The 17,689-nt window shown below is 39.0% G+C and overlaps 1 protein-coding gene across 1 annotated transcript in view; it reads right to left on the bottom strand.

The window, feature by feature from the left end:
* The window catches only part of LOC111154419 (p21 (RAC1) activated kinase 1), a 96,503-nt gene that overhangs the window by 39,355 nt on the left and 39,459 nt on the right, over nucleotides 1–17,689 (bottom strand). The window contains exons 5-7 of the mRNA XM_022514006.1: nucleotides 15,441–15,478; nucleotides 3,164–3,280; nucleotides 1,606–1,780 (exon numbers count right to left, since the gene is read on the bottom strand). Of these exons, the coding sequence (XP_022369714.1) occupies nucleotides 1,606–1,780; nucleotides 3,164–3,280; nucleotides 15,441–15,478 (330 nt within the window). The remainder of the gene's footprint in view (nucleotides 1–1,605; nucleotides 1,781–3,163; nucleotides 3,281–15,440; nucleotides 15,479–17,689) is intronic.

The following is a 17,689-nucleotide window of genomic DNA, read 5'->3' as shown; positions in this document are numbered from 1 at the left end:
CAGGGAGAGAAAGTTGGAAAGGTTACAGCACACAGTAATTCAAGTGCAAAGATAGAGAAGTATGAGAGAGGTTGGGTTTGAAAACTTGTACTCCAGAGACAGTGAAACTGAGGCCCACAGAAGGGAAGATACTTTCCCCCAAGGTCACACAGCAAACTGGTGTCAGAGCTAAGATTAGAAGTTTGGTTTTTGGTCTCCCAGTCCAGTGTGCTCTCCCTAACACCAATTATTAAGATTTGATATTTTCACATATATTATCTCATCTTATTTACAAATAAGAGAGGTATTAACATCCCTATTTAAAAGATGAGCTAAAGGAGGCCCAGAAAACAATAGGAAATTGCCTAAGACCCAAGTCAGTGGCAGGGCTGAGGTTTCAACCCAAGTGTCCTTAACTCTCAGGCCAGTCTGCTTTTCACAATTTGAAGTTCTTAGTATGACAAATCTGGTTCAGAGAAAAAACACTATATATAGGAGTAAACAGATGGTTAGGTAAGTGGCTTTTCTTACTTTATCATTTCATAAGGGCTCTGGGCAAGGGCAACTTTAAAAGAGTGAAATTTTTTAAAAAAATCAAACAAGAATCATCAGGAATAAATTGAAAGCTGCTAAGCTAAAGAACCAGAAACCTAGGCTTTAGAGAGCAGTGCTAGTTTGTGCAGTTGGCCAAAAGAGTCACATCAAATCCCCTTTAGAAGTAAGTAGGTACAAAGGATAAATGAAAAGTCTCATAAATGATTTTTCCAAGCCCAAAGGTCAACCTTGTCCCTCTTTCTAATATGAACTGTCTTGTAGTTTACTGAGACACAGAAACAAGCTACTCTAATATACCCCATTTCTGGCTACTAAAGAAAGCAAAATGGAAGTTTCCACCTGAGAGCAAGAGGCAGCATGCTCCGATTATAGGAGCACAAGTTGGGCTCTGACCCAAGCTCTGTTACCTTCTGGCTGTGTGACCTTGGACAGAGTATTTAGCATCCCTGAGCATCAAATACCTTAACTGTAAAAAATGAAGATTATAATGTCTGTCCTCCCAGGGTTAATCTGAGCAATAAAGGGACCGAAAAAGTGAAGAAAATACCTTGCTTGCCATTTGGTACACAGTACAGGCTTGCAAAATGTTAGTTTCCCTTCCCTCTTTTCCCACAACCAAGATGGCAGACCAGTCTTTTCCTAAGCCAATGGTAAGCACCAATAATCACAGCAATCTTTCCTACCAGGTATGGGCAAGGCCTCAGTATTTCTCAACACAACATTCCAGACTATTTACTACATAAAAGCTATTTTTTATAAAAAAATAAAATATGTATTTTTATATCAAAATAAAATTTTATTTTATTTTTAAGGTTGAGAGGTGCCTAGCCCTCGAAGTGAGCTATCCACTCTCTCCTCAATTCCCATCCTATGTGATATCCAGTTGCGGCTGCCGAGACAGAGGAGGCGGGTGCAGGAGTAAGGTGAGAAGTATACTTATGTGGCTAAGATATCAAGCATAGCCAGGCAGTCACACAGACCAAGCCTAGGATTGGGATCCTTTTAGCAATATTTTTCCATCTCTGTGCTCATTCAGTCACATACAGAAGGAAAGTTTAAAAAAGTGCTTACGTAATTTCTCCAAGATCTCCTCATCAGACATTTTAGGCTTCTTCTTCTGCTTCTCAGTATTTCGGGTCAGAGCATCTGGTGGAGTGGTATTATTCTCAGTAGGTGAAATGGGAGATGTAGCCGCATCCCGAGTTGGAGTAACAGGAATTGGTTCTATCACAGACCGTGTATACACCTGCGTTGTTGGTACAAGAATTTGCCAAGGCCAGTTTTTGTTAGCACAGGGGACACTTGGGAAGATACATGTGTTAGAAGATCCACAGAAAAACAAATCCCAATAAACTCATCCCTTTTCCTAGGACAAAATCTATGTTCTTCCTCCTCTGTGTCCAGGCCCATCCTCTGTGGGTGGAATGGCCTTCCTTGTTCTCACTATACACAACAGAAATTAGGAAATAACAATGTCTTTTTAGAAAGGAATGTTTAGGAAGATTAAATTTATTAGTTCATTCGTCACTCAGTATTTACCACCTTTCTAATACCTGCCAAGAACTATGTTAAGCGCTACCAATTCATTTATGTTTCCTCTATTTTTGAGAAGTTCATGGTTTAGTGGGAACATTTTTTAAGTGAACAAGCTTGCAAACTGAAAAAGGCCATATCAATATGAGGTATCTTGACAACTCTCCAATTTTGAAGCTCATTTTTGTTCAGGTGATTTGTGACCTATAGAAAGGGTGATTCCATAGATACTGTTTGTAAGTTCTCATCCTAAAAGGTTATCTAAGCCCCTTGAATTCGCCCACACCATCTCCCATAGCCAGTCAACCAACTTCTGCTTGAAAACCTCCCTCAATGTTCTACTCCAAAGGCAGCCTTTTTTTATATTATCAAAGAGTTTAAGCCCCAGATCATTCTTTCATTATAAAGCTCTCATCGTATAAAAAGTCCAAACAAAGAAACATTAATAGAGTATCATCTGATGACAGGTCAGTGCTCAGTGATGCTAAATCAAGTAAAAGGCATGGGAACCAGATTGTGCAAAGCGAGGGCAGAGGGACTGTGGCTATTCTGAGATGCAAAAACCTCAGAGGAAGTTAAATAAAAATCACTGCCAATATCCGGCATCAAAATGCACTCCTGATGTCCAGCATATTAATAGCACTAATGTATTTATAAATTCCTTTGGGTCTTTCAGTATCATCAATGATGTTCTAAGAGGTAGAATGCTACACATTTAGCAGGGAAGAAAAGATCTGCAGCAGGCTAATTTGTTGCTTCCCAGGAGACTAGAATAATTTATGTTAGTCCTGCACTAAGTAACATTAATTCTGTGTATCGTCCTGTCTTTGGAGGACAGGCTAAGTAAACTAGGGCTGAGTTAGCATAAACACCAATTATCTAGGACACTTTGAGACTATCTGCAAACCAGTAACAAATAAATATACCATTTCTTGTCTTTAATCATACAGAAAGTACTTTTCAGTCAAGGTGGTTCCGTGATTTCACCAGCTCCAAAATCCAAGAACCCCTACCAGAGTATTAAACCTCCAGGCCTCAGCACCAACCCTGCAAGCTCTAATAAATCCCAAAGCTGTCCACATCCCCACAAACTCACAGATTTTGTGTGCTCTGGGCGTGGAGCAATCACTGGAGGTGGGGTAGCATCATCATCATCATCTTCGTCTTCTGAAACCGGTGGCACTGCAGGGGTCTCAGACACCGTCTTCACATTCTGGACAGCAGAAAAAAGCCAGTTTCATCAGGTCCAGTTTGCCATGACACTTAAGCTACCAGGATCACCAATCCCCAGAAGAAATCTCATTCTGACACCCCTTCTCAAACCCTCAGCAGCCTCCACACTCTCCACCTTTGTGTAGCCAGTCCCAGGAACTCAGTCAGCTTCCCTCTCTTCTTTTAGCCACTACTCTCCTCTCAGTCCCTTGGGAGTTCCTTCTCCTACCCAAAGCCTAGTTGTAGATTGGGAAGCCAGCTTACAGATTTTCTATTTGCCTTCCCTAGTCCAAATTCTAAAGACAAGCTCACAGTTCTTTTTCCATGAATTTCACTCTCCACACTGAACAGGTAATAAAATACAAAATGTGGTAAAGGGATCAAAAGCTTGAATTTTTATGAAGGTTATCATTATAATTCCTTATTTCTTTCTGATATGGTAAATGGGAGTCCAGACAGACTTTTGCCTCTCCTTTTCCTTTCCTTACTAAAACCTACTAGACACTTTATGGCATCAGGTACCCTTGCCTCAACCTGAAGATACAGAGCATCAGGAGCCCCTTGCCTCAAGAGCACTGTGAGTTTCTCCCCAGACTGGATGCTATCCATTTCACTAATCTTTTGCCCTATCCAAGAATGAACCTTATCAGCACTGCTAATTGAATCTGCTATAATCTCAGCAACTTGATTTTTCCATGCAAACTATAACAAACCTGGGCCAAGAGCAGCAGGTTTTAGGGCAGGTCCAGGCAAAATATATCATACCATTTCTGTTTATTCAAGAGACAGAGTAGCTCCAAAACATGAGTTTTCTGATAGAGATTAAATGATGAAAGCATAGGACCAGAGAGGCAATAGGGATCTTTTAATATATATTGGCCTAACTCAACTGTTTTAGATATTTTCAGAGCACCCATTCTGTACTCATAAAATAGTGTGATGGATACTGTTGACACAGAGGTACAAAGATGAAAAAGACGGTCCATGTCCTAAAGCAGCTCATAGTCTGGTATGGGAGACAGGGAGAGGGTGAACTCCCCTCCTGCCTGCCATTTGGGGCCTCTGGAAAGAGGAATGTCAGGGGTTGGAATGACAGGAGCTAAATGAAGGAACTTACCTAGTGGAATACTAGACAAGAACTCCTGTGTGGGAGACTGGTATTTACCACATTTGACACACTGAGAAAAAGAAAACTGACAATCTCATCGATCCTAACAGGACCACTGGTGCAGGGCATAACTTAAAAATTGACAGCCCAGCTGTACGTAAGCGGCTAGTTTTGGTGACCACAGTGAAAGAATTTATCCTCTTGGTCTCGAGTTTCATCATTTGAGGAATGTGGAGGGAAAAGAGTGGTATAATTTGAGGGGTGACCTTAAGTCACTTCCAGTTCTAAAATCCAACAGAGGTCTTTCCCTGTCAAAGTATATATTTTGCTATTTTTCTGCTCTATTTTCTTTTCTCCCCACTATTCCACCCAACAAAATTTAACTAGAAACCCAAAATGGGAACAAAGTTACTCAACAGCCTCTTCATCATCAGGTGGCCCCAATGTATACTATAAACACAGTTTAACAGGTGTGTTTGCTTCCTAAAACTCTGCAGAAAAGGGGATCTCATCACTTTTCCTTGCAACACCTTTTATTTCCACAGGTAATGACTTTCAGTGATAATGTTAATAATACTAGAATTAAGAGATATAGGATTTTATCCCAGATTTTCACTTCTTATCCTTGTGTCCTTAGGCAAAGCTGTGCCATCCTAAGTCACAAGTTTCTTATCTATAAGATAGGGATAATGACACTTCAATGGGCCACTGGAGGATGAAATGAAGTGATGTGGACATAAAAACACTTTGTAAATAAGTGCTAAGGAGCTAGAAAGATGCAAGGAATCAATTAAGTTATCATTATGTCTAATAACCACAAATCTCTTTATAAAACACCAGTGACTTCAACTCATGTATTCATTGACTGTGTAGCAGGCTCTATTCTAGGTTCTGAGGCTATGAAAGGACAAAATAGATACAGTCCCTGGTCCTGTGCTTGCATTTTAGAAGAAAATATAGTTGAAATAAATTACCAAAGTGCCAGGTAGTAATAAGGTTTACATATGAGAGTAGTAATTGGTTAGGAGTGGGGAAGTATTACTTTAAATAGAGTAGTCATGGAAAAGGGCTCTCTACTGAGAAGTCAAATAAGCAGTGGCCTGAATGAATTGAGAGAGCAAGCCATGGACTCTCTGGGAGAAGAATATTCATGGCAGGTGGAAGAATTACAAAGATCCGGTGATGCAAACATGCATGGTATGTCCCAATACTTCTGCGAGGCCTATTAATGTTGCTAAGAAACACTCACGATATAAAAACTGCTGAACTCTAGATAAAAGCAGTAGGAACTGTTGGTGGGAATGCAAGCTGGTGCAACCACTCTGGAAAACAGCATGGAGGTTCCTCAAAATGTTGAAAATAGAACTACCCTATGACCCAGCAATTGCACTGCTGGGTATTTACCCTAAAGATACAAACATAGTGATCCGAAGGGGCACGTGCACCCAAATGTTTATAGCAGCAATGTCTACAATAGACAAACTATGGAAAGAACCTAGATGTCCATCAACAGACGAATGGATAAAGAAGATGTGGTATATATACACAATGGAATACTATGCAGCCATCAAAAGAAATGAAATCTTGCCATTTGCGACGACGTGGATGGAACTAGAGGGTATCATGCTTAGCGAAATAAGTCAATCGGAGAAAGACAACTATCATATGATCTCCCTGATATGAGGACGTGGAGATGCAACATGGGGGGTTTAAGGGGGTAGGAGAAGAATAAATGAAACAAGATGGGATTGGGAGGGAGACAAACCATAAGTGACTCTTAATCTCACAAAACAAACTGAGGGTTGCTGGGGGGAGGGGGGTTGGGAGAAGGGGGGTGGGGTTATGGACATTGGGGAGGGTATGTGCTATGGTGAGTGCTGTAAAGTGTGTAAACCTGGCAATTCACAGACCTGTACCCCTGGGGATAAAAATATATTATATGTTTATAAAAAATAAAAAATTTTTAAAAAAGCAGTAGGAACCTCTGATGTTCTGGCTCAGAGCTGCTTCCATCCATCCCACCCCAGCTCTGTTACAGTGGGGGTTTTTCCAGGATGAGGCAGGCTCTAATGACATCACCCAAGCAGACTCACTTTCATCTGGAGCAGTGGATAATGCCCAGGTCTAGTGGTGCTGTCAATGGACGTGACTTCCCAGAGGGGTTAGCAAAAGAGGCCAACTGCTCAGATCTGCTAGCCTGAGATTGTAGTCCTGGATAGGGCAAACAAATTTCTGGCTGGGGCTGCTCAAAGGCACAGCAGACACAAGAGAGGCCTCACACTAGTCTTACAAGCTTAGCTGTGTGCATATAATTAAAGATTCAAACGAGTTAAGCAGAAAGTAAAAGCTGAAACAGACCTCAAAGAAATCTCAATAATTAAGAGAACGAGAATAAAAATTAGCCAAATTATTGGGGCCCCTGGATGGTTCAGTGGGTTAAAGCCTCTGCCTTCGGCTCAGGTCATGATCCCAGGGTCCTGGGATTGAGCCTTGCATCGGGCTCTCTGCTCAGCAGGGAGCCTGCTTCCACCTCTCTCTGTCTCTGCCCACCCCTCTGCCTACTTGTGATCTCTTCCTGTCAAATAAATAAATAAAATCTTAAAAAAAAGATTAAAAATTAGCCAAGTTATAGAAAACTTGAACAATACTATCAATCAATTCAATCTAACTGACATATACAGGACATTCTACCCAAAATCTGCAAAAGACACATTCTTTTTAACCACATATAGATCATTCTTCAGGACAGACCATATGCAAGGCCACAAAACACATCATAATAAATTTAAAAGGATTAAAAACACATAATATGTATTCTTTGATACCAAGGAATTAAATTAGAGATCAACAACAGGAAAGACATTTCTCCAAAGAGATAAACAAATGGCCAATAAACACATGAAAAGATGCTCAACATCATTACCCACTGAGAAATGTAAATCAAAACCACAGGGAGACACCATTTCACGCCCATTAAAATGGCTATAATAAAAAACCAGAATAACAGATGTGGGGGAAGATACAGAGAAACTGGAACCCTCCAAACTGCTTATAGGAGTGTAAAATGGTGCAGCCACTGTGGAAAACAGCCCGGCAGTTCCTCAAAAGGTTAAATGCAGAGTTATCATATGATCTAGCAATTCCATTCCTGGGTATATACCCAAGAGAAGTGAAAATATACAGCCACACAAAATTCATACATGAATGAGCATTATTGATAGCCAAAAAGTAGAAACAACCCAATGCCCATCAACTGATGAATGGATTAAAAACGTAGTATATCAGGGGTGCCTGGGTGGCTCAGATGGTTAAGCATCTGACTTTGGCTCAGGTCATAACCATGGGGTCCTGCGATTCAGTCCCATGCTAGGCTCCCTGCTTAGCAGGGAGTCTGCTTCTCCCTCTCCCTTCTCCCTCTAACTACACCCACACCACTCATGTTCTTGCTTTCTCTCTCTCTCTCTCTCTCAAATGAATAAATTAAAACTCTTTTTTAAAAATGTAGTATCTCGGGGCACCTGGGTGGCTCAGTGGGTTAAAGCCTCTGCCTTCGGCTCAGGTCATGATCTCAGAGTCCTGGGATCAAGCCCCACATCGGGCTCTCTGCTCAGCAGGGAGCCTGCTTCCTCCTCGCTCTCTGCCTGCCTCTCTGCCTACTTGTAATCTCTGTCTGTCAAATAAATAAATAAAATCTTTAAAAAAAAATTTTTTTAAATGTAGTATCTGAATACAATGGAATATTATTAGGACATAAAAAGGAATGAAGTACTGATAAATGTTACAACATAGATGAACCCTGCAAACCTTATGCTAAGCAAAAAACTAGACACATGCTGCATGAACAAAAAATCAGGACAGAAGGGCATATGCAACCAACTGTTTATAGCAGCAATGTCCACAATAGCCAAACAATGGAAAGAACCTAGATATCCATCAACAGATGAATGGATAAAGAAGATGTGGTGTATATATACAATGGAATACTATGCAGCCATCAAAAGAAATGAAATCTTGCCATTTGCAACGAGGTGGATGGTACTAGAGGGTATTATGCTGAGCGAAATAAGTCAATCAGAGAAAGACAAATGTCATATGATCTCTCTGATATGAGAAATTTGAGAGGCAAGGCAGGGAGGTTGTGGGGGTAGGGAAGGGAAAAATGAAACAAGATGGGATCGGGAGGGAGACAAAACATAAGAGACTCTTAATCTCACAAAACAAACTGAGGATTGCTGGGGGGGTGGAGGGTAGGGATAGGGTGGCTGGGTTATGGACATTGGGGAGGGTATGTGCTATGGTGAGTGCTGTGAAATGTCTAAGCCTCATGATTCACAGACCTGTACCCCTGGGACAAATAATACATTATATGTTAATTTTAAAAATCAGGACAAATATCAAGGCAAGAGAAATAGAGAAAATATAATAAAAATGGGGAAATCTGTCCAGGAGGTCCAAAATCTAAACAGCAGAGTTCCAGAAAGAAGAAACAAAGAAACCAGAAGAGATCATCAAAGAATTAAGTCAAACAAATTTCTTAGAATTGAAGGCTTGAATTTCCAAGGTTTAAAGAGTCCACAAAGCCCCTTGCAAAATAAATAGATGAATATAAGGATATAAGTATGAAATTTCAAACCAATGTTGACAAAAAAGATGCCACAAGCTTTTCAAGGAAAAAAAAATAGGCGAGACACAAAGAAGCAGGAATAAAATGACCTCAGACTTCAATAGCCAATGCTGAATGCTACATGACAAAAGTGCAATATTTTCCAAATATTGACGGAAAATTATTCTCATCTAGAACTCTAGACTCAGCCAAAGTATCAATCAAATCTGGGGGCAGAATAGACATGCTCCATTTCAATACTTGGAAGGCACTAAAATATTGACTTCCCATTTACTTTCTCAAAGCGACTGGAAGATAAGCTCTACCAAACTGCAAAAGTAAACCAAAAATGAGGAAGGAACAACACAAAGAAAACAGCAAAGGGATTGCCAGGACAATGGTTACAAGAGATCCCAGAAAAACAACTACTAATTATAAAGATTCTAATCCTATTTGACGTTTTCATCTAATACTTGGGTTAAAATAATTTTTTTTGGTAAAAATAATTTTTAAGGGAATATTCTTAATCATCATCAACTCAGCTAACAGATAATTACTGCTATTATCTGTTAGCCTGTCAGATTATCTGTGGGTGGTTAAACTGTATCTTCATGTCTTTATTTTGACCTCATGCATTCTTTTTTTTTTTTTAAGATTTTATTTATTTATTTATTTATTTATTCATTCATTCATTCATTTACATATTATCTCTGCTGAGCAGACAGCCCGGTGTGGGGCTCAATCCCAGAACCCTGAGACCATGACCTGAGCCAAAGGCAGAGGCTTAGCCCACTGAGCCACCCAGGCGCCCCTGACCTCATGCATTCTTAAATGCTAGTTTGATTAGGTACAGAATTCTTGGTTCTAAGTAATTTTTCGCATATCTCTGAAGATACTGTTCCTCTGCCCCCTATTGCTACTGAGGAACATCAGGTGTATATTCTCTTTGAAATGTCTGAAGCTCTTTCTCTTTATCCTTGGGTCTCTGCAGTTACCTGATCTGATAACTGGTTTGCCCTTTCATCTGAAGGGTCATGCTTTTCTTTAACTGAGGGATTTTCTTCTATTATTCCTTTGATTATTTTTTCCAAGTTAGTGCCCCAGTTCTCTAATTCTTCTTGAATCTCCCCGTAAATAAATCCCTGTGTCCCTGATTCCCCCAATTTTCCACTGTTTTTATATTTTGTGTCATATTATTCATTCTTACATGCATTTTTTAATCCTTCTGAACTTACTTCCTTAATCACATTTTTCATTTCTAAGAACTCTTTTTCATCCTCTGGTCTAATAGCAGTATGTTTTTGTGGCTGCAACAATCTATAAAGCCTCTGTATAATATGTTATATAAAATATGTAATTATATATATATATATAACATGTTCATATTATATATTTTTATATATTTATATATATATTATATATATTTATATATTTATATATATTTTATATCTTTTTAAAAAATTCTTTGAATTATCTATTTCCTCTGGGTCCAATTTTACTTTCTTTATCTGATCCTTCTCTTTAATGCTTTCCTTCCTTCCAGTATCTAGAGATCCTGGGCTATCCATTCATACTTCTAAGTGAAGAACTAGGTTGATCAGTGCATGTAAGCAGCATGGGTTTCTTCTGCAGTTGTGTCTGTTTCTCCACTGTCTCCTGGATGGGAGGTCTGATGTAACCTACATGTGCGTTAGAGAGTCTGCATGTGGTTGTTGGCAGGCGTCACTTTAGAGTATGTTGGCATAGAAGAACATGTAGGGTTGAGATTCCTCTCCTTCCAATTATCCAAAGTATGAAAAATTTACTCTTGGGATGGAGAATTTAATGTATTTTCTTCCACTGCAGACCTACTCTTCCTTTTCCCCTTCTTCATACCTGTTGCAGAGATCTGTAGTTAACTCAGGTTCTGCTCTGCTCCTCTCTCAAGCACCTATATCTACAGCACAAGTTCTCTTCAAGTAGGCAGTTTCTTTTCTTTAGAAAATTATCTGGCTTGGGGCGCCTTGGTGGCTCAATTGTTAAACATGCGCCTTCAGCTCAGGTCATGACCCCAGAGTCCTGGGATCCAGCATCAGGATCCCTGCTTGACAGGAAGCCTGCTTCTCCCTCTCTCACTCCCCTTGCTTGTGTTCTCTCTCTCACTGTGTCTCTCTCTGTCAAATAAATAAATAAAATCTTAAAAAAAAAAAAAAAAAAAGAAAAAAAGAAATTACCTGGCTTAAGCTTAGAGTCAAAATTCTGCTACCTTTTGCTCTCTGTAAGATGAAGACTGCCCTTGCTGTTTCAAATGCAGAATTTTAAATAATTTACCCTTGAAGATGATCCAGGACTCCTTCCTGCTTCTTCTTGTATTGTATACTCTATCAGTTACTCTTGTTTTCCCAGGAGTTTTCTCTTCCACATACTTTAAGCTATGGCTTCTTCTATTTTCATCAATCTGATCTTTACTTTCTATCTTCTGTGAATTTCTGACAATGGCTTATTTATGTTCTATTTTTGTTTTGTAGCACTGCTTTGTATTTTTTTTTAACAGATCTTTTTCCGAAATTAAGAAATTTGGCATAGCAAGAGAGACAGATATATGAATTCATTCTAATACCCTGACCCAATTTCCAGAGGAATCTTCTAAAATGTGAGGTTAGATTAAAATGTGTGAATCTGTTTCTCCACTGTCCCCTCTCTTTCTCCTAAGCTGTAGCAATCTCCTATATAGAAGATCTCCTTAGCTCCAGCACACAGTTCTAGGTCTTTGGCTTGAAAGGATAGATCCTTAACTTGGCTTTTGTTCATACTACCTCAGACCAGGAAGAATTGCCCTTTTATCTGCCTGGTATCATTACCTGTGTTTACCTGACAAGATATTATGAATCCCTGTTTACATGTTCTGATTCCTCACTAAATTGTGAAATCAAGAGCAAAGACCTTACCAGTCCTTGACTCCCCAACACCAAAAGAACCTATCACATAATGGCTGTTTGTTTTATAAATGAAAATTCAGGAATTAAAATGCTATAGAACCTGAGAGCCAGACCTCAAATCAATAAGCCACAAGTAACAGAATTTTCGTGCTAGAAAGAATCTTAAAGATCATGGTTTTTAAATGAACAAATCATTAGGACCAACAACTCTGAAAACTTCCCTGTACTACCAGGCAGAATAAATCAGTTTATCAAATATGACCCCCATCACACATTACTCATACCTATCTTGCAGCCCTCATCCCTCTCATGTGCTGTTAAATTTTCCCTCAAGGACTAAGATAGTGCATACTCATTTTTGTGTCACCAACACCTGGACACAAAGAAGATGCTAAGTAAATATTTATATCATGAATGAATAAATGAATGCTCAGGAAAATGGAATTTTGTACTGGTTTCTCCTACTAATTTATTCGAGAGTAGAGAGCAAGTCACTTAATCTCTGAATCTCAATTTCTTAACCTGTGTTATAGGAATAACAATCCCATCCAATTATTTCACAAATCAAGTGGGATGATCTGTATGAAACCAATATGGAAAATAATGATACGCTATCACAATACAAACCATAATCCCTCAGGTAAAACTAGTAAGGAATTATAGAATACTGAACCACAGGGAAAAATGTTAAGAATTGGGGGATAAAATGTCCTTGACAACCTGAGTGGTTTTAATTGTAGATACTAAGCCAGGTTTTTACCAAGCAGGTGTTATTCTCTCTGCCATATGGCATGAGCCCCAGGGCTCCTCCTCCTCATGAAAGGACAACATAGCTATGGCTTTACTGTAGTCTCCTTTTTATAAGACCTCTCTGACATCTTTCTCAGTCCTCTGCCACAGTGAAAAGTATCCTGGACTGGGACTCACCTTAGTCTAATCTGGTTCTGCACCACCACTAATTATGAGTCTTCAAGCAAGTCTGTTTTCTACCTGTGAAATGGGGATGGGTAATGCCTTCTTCACAAGGTAACTGTGAGGACTAACCATACCAACCACAAATAGTTATTAACATGGTGCCTGGCACACACTGGCGCCTCAATAAATGATAGGTGTCACTCTTGTAAAAGCATAAACACATCTGAACCACAAAGCACAGCTCAGTTTTGTTTAGACCCCTTCTTCAATAATTTACTGTTCAATAATAGGGAGAAACTCCCAAATATCTTAACACTTACAAATTCTTTCCCTTTCTTTAATTACATCTCTTCCATTTGATGAAAGAATGAACCAGGAGAAAGCAATGCAGACTGGCATCAGATACCTATTGCCATTAAACCTTCCCAATTTCAGTGTTATTTTCTATAAAACAAGGATAATAACCCACCTAATTAAACTCCAGGGAGGATTAAAAGACATAGTGAATAAGAAAGGAACCAGTATGTTACAAAGGTCCTGGACATGTGAACATTTTTATGATTGATAGGAATGTAAATGACTCAAAGTAAACCAGTCCCTAATGCTAGAAGCATGGATTAAAGTATTTTAATGGTGACTCAGTATTGTGTTAGAACTTACCATTCCCCTGTTTAAAATTCTTTAATAGCTTCTCATTACCTTTAAGATAAAGATAAACCTTCTACATGATCTGACCTGCCACCATTCTTCCTCATCACCAGCCTCTCGTCCATTCACACTTCACATTCCAATCATAACAGGTCACTTGCAGTTCCCTATAAAAGCATACCTTGTGAACCTCCTTGTCTTTGCACATGCTATTTATTTTCCCTTTGTCTGGAATATCCTCTTGTCTCCTTAATTCTTGCCCTAGATAATGAACTCCTCAACTCAGACTCTACCATCAAGAAGTTTTCTCTTACACATCCAACCTTTTATTCAGTAAGTGGTTACTTGCCAGATGCCATGGATACAGCAATAACAAGCCAGACAGCCCCTGGCTTCATGAAGTTTTAGCATGCTGTACTGTAACTGCTTGTGCCTTCATGTTGCTCTTAAGACCGGGAGATTCTTAGGTGTTAGGACAATGTCTTATTCACTTCCATATTGTCATTTCTCCATAAGGACCTGGCATAGAGTGGGGGTTCTATAAATATTTAATAAATCAATATGACAAAACGACCTTTGTACAAGAGAAAGCATCAGGTGTGAGGAATTACAGTATTCTCTTATACATATCAGAGCTTACTTTTATAAGACCCTTTCAAACAACAGCCCACTTTATCTGCTCTGAAAAATGGAATTTGTAAGTTGAGAGCGGCAGAAACCTTTGTGGTCATCTAGGCTTTTTTTTTCCTTTTTTTAAAAATTCTAGTATATAGGTAACATGCAGTGTTCTATTAGCTCTAGGTATACAATATAGTGATGGAGCAACTCCATGCATCACACAGTGCTATCATGACAAGTGCCCTTCTTAATCCCCATCACCTACTTCATCCATCCCTGAGCCACCTCCCCTCTGGTAAACATCTATTTGTTCTCTATAGTTAAAAGTCTTGGTTTCTCTCTTTTTTTTCCTTTGTTCGTTTGCTTTTTTTCTTAAATTCCACATGCAAGTGAAATCATATGGTATTCGTCTTTGTAGGACTTATTTCACTTAGTATGATACTCTCTAGCACTACCCATGTTGTGGCAAGTGGCAAGATTTTATTCTTTTTTTTTTGGCTGAATAATATTCCATTATATATAAAAATATATAAATATAGATAGATACACACAGAGAGATACACACACACCCACACACAAACACACACCATTTCTCCTTTACCCATTCACCTATCAATGGACACTTGGGCAGCTTCCATAATTTAGCTATTGTAAATAATGCTGCTATAAACACAGGGGTGCATATATCCTTCTGAATTCCTGTTCTGGTATTCTTTTAAATACCCAGTAGTAGAATTACAGGATCACAGGGTAGTTCTATTTTTAAAGTTTTGAGGATGAGGTCACCTAGCTTTACTTTCCAGTCAATTCATCAGTGATTCCTATAATACACCTTCAAGGGACAGGGCTTCACTATACAGTGTCAGAGAACAGAATGGATGACCTTAAATGAACAGAATCTGCTCCCTCCAAAAACTAGTCCTAATTCGATTTTGTAGACCCTACCAACAAAAAAGAGGGAATTCTCTTCTAAATTCAGGTATTTGAAGACATGTCCAGGTAAAGGAAAGTGTATCATCTTCATTTTATTGATGAAAAAACTGAAGTTCAGAAAGGCAAATTGGCTTTCCCAAGGTTTCAAAGCTACAAATGAAAAACTGAGTCTAGATGTCAGTTCTGGTTCCAAGGTTAGGATTTCTGGAACACTAAAAAATCAAATCTAGAAGAGCTACCTACTGTTTATTCAGTCCAATTCCTTTATTGTATAGATAAGAACTATGAGGGCTGGCAAGTGGAGGACAGGGAGTGACCAAGATGAGTGTCTCCCAGTTCAGGCTCTGCATCTACCACACTGTCTTGATCCCTAACCACCAGGCCTGCCCATATCAGAATAAAGAAAATAAAAACTTACCAATGTGTTAGAAGAATTATAATCCTCAGCTGATTTATCTGCAAAAGGAAAAAGACAAGGGACCCAGTCAGTAAATAATCACAATTAATCCATTCTTGAGAGCTAAGGAAGCCTATCCAATCAAGCACTTGCCAGACTCGGAGAATAAAAATAATAATATTACGGTACTACGGGCCTGACACCATACTAAAGCATATTATACACATTACTTCCTTTAATCCTCACTACAGCTCTGAGTACAATTATTATGTCTACTTTTATAGATTTGGAAACTGAGATTCAGAGAAGTTAAGTAATTTGCCCAGGGTACACACAGGTTAAACAGGAGTCAACATTTGTATCCTGGTCTAATTCTAAATACTATGATAGAACTTCACCAACTCTAACATCATCAGGTCTCAAAGGTCAAGGAAATTTCCTGCACTCTAGAAAGAGAAAGAATTCATGTCCTCAGCTACCCATGACAAATCATGACCAGCTTGTGGCTTCAGCTTTTAAAAAGGATCTTTCTACATCCATGTCTATTTCCTACATGGAAAGAAAAATTAAGGTTTAGAAAAAGAGAAGCATTAATCATGTCAAGTCTAACTTAAGGCAGGGTCTTACTTCTAAGAATAGATTCAAGCTTCCTCAGTGAGGCAATTATCACATTTCATTGATTTTGAAATGTAAATTTTTTACACTAACATTTCTGAAAGAGAGATGTGCCCTACAATCAAAGGCATTTCACAGTTTAATTGGCAACTTCTTCTTTAGTGGTATATAAAATAATGGTGCCGCTTACCATTAATGATATTTTATATTTAATAAAATATGAAACACAGACTCAATGGAGATCTTAGCAAGAAATTAAGTTTAAAAGCCAACTATCATGTTTGGTTTTATACTTTAATTCCTACGGACCTAAGAAGAAACTGACTTAGCCAGTTCAACACCAATGGAATTAAGGAGGAGAAATATTCTACCAAATCCAACATATTCCTCACCAAGAACCAAGTCCAGAGAATGTCCAAGATCCCAATTCCATCATATAAGAAAGTGTCAGGTACAGCTTCTTTGATCCTACGACAAATCATGAACCCACAAGCTGTGACAATATATTCTTCAAAAAACCCTGGGAATAGCCAGGTGTACCCTGGAGAAACTAATTCAGGATATACTTTAAACATAATTCCCTAACATATCAGTTGATTCACCCTGAGTAAGTCACTCAGTTTCTCTAAGCCTAATTAATTTCTCCAAGTCTGTGAAATGGGGATAATAGTCCTTGCTATAACAACCCCTCAAGGCCGTCATGAGGATCAATGAAATTAATTTATGTGCAAGCATACAAACTGAGGTAGTATTCTCAGAATCAATAGTATGAGAAGAAGGGAAATAGGAAAAGGAGAGAGATGGCATTAAAAAAAACTGTGCCAGGGGTGCTTGGGTGGCTCAGTTGGTTAAGCATCTGCCTTCAGTTCAGGTCATGATACTAGGGTCCTGGGCAAGAGCCCCACATCAGATAACTCCCTGCGGGGGGGAGGGGGGTAGTCTGCTTCTTGCTATCCCTCTTCCTCCCTCTCCCCCTGCCTGCAGCTCCTCCTGCTTGTGACACACTTTCTCTCTGTCCAATAATATCTTTTTAAAAAATAAATTAAATAAAAATAAAATGTTGCTAAATATACAATTTTGCCTAGAATTGGCCCTGGACTTCAACCTCTAAAAAACTAAAAATACTGTACTTGCGTGTCTGCACACACACACATATACATGTGTGAACAAATTTATACACATGGAAGGAGTTGTATGAACACATATCTGTACATTCTAACATATACAGTATAATTCATATGTGCCTGCACAGGTGATCATATATACACATTTATCTTAATGTGTGTATCTATACACAGGTTAATTCACAAATACTTAAATGGACTTTAATTCCAAAGATATGAAAACCCACAGAGCTATGCTTCCATATACATATCTGGTCCTTGTACACATCTACACACATGTACACATAAACAGAGATTCTTCCAAAGACTTCACTGCTGAGGCTTTCGAAGCCAGCTTCTCATCTGACGTTCATGACAAATGCCTTAAAACACAAGCTCTAACATCCTGACTAGAAAACTCTCCCACCCAGCACCCCTCAACCCCAATTCCTCCTTGGAATGACTCAGTCCCTCAATGGGAAAAGAGACAGAGCCAGCGGGGACAGGAAGGAAATACTGCTGGGAACATGCATGACCCTCTCCTGGGTACCA

This window comes from Enhydra lutris, unplaced genomic scaffold (genome assembly GCF_002288905.1).
Source record: "Enhydra lutris kenyoni isolate GAN:26980312 unplaced genomic scaffold, ASM228890v2 scaffoldscaffold37, whole genome shotgun sequence".
Classification (NCBI taxonomy): domain Eukaryota; kingdom Metazoa; phylum Chordata; class Mammalia; order Carnivora; family Mustelidae; genus Enhydra; species Enhydra lutris.
This window is presented reverse-complemented; position numbering and strand designations above follow the sequence as displayed.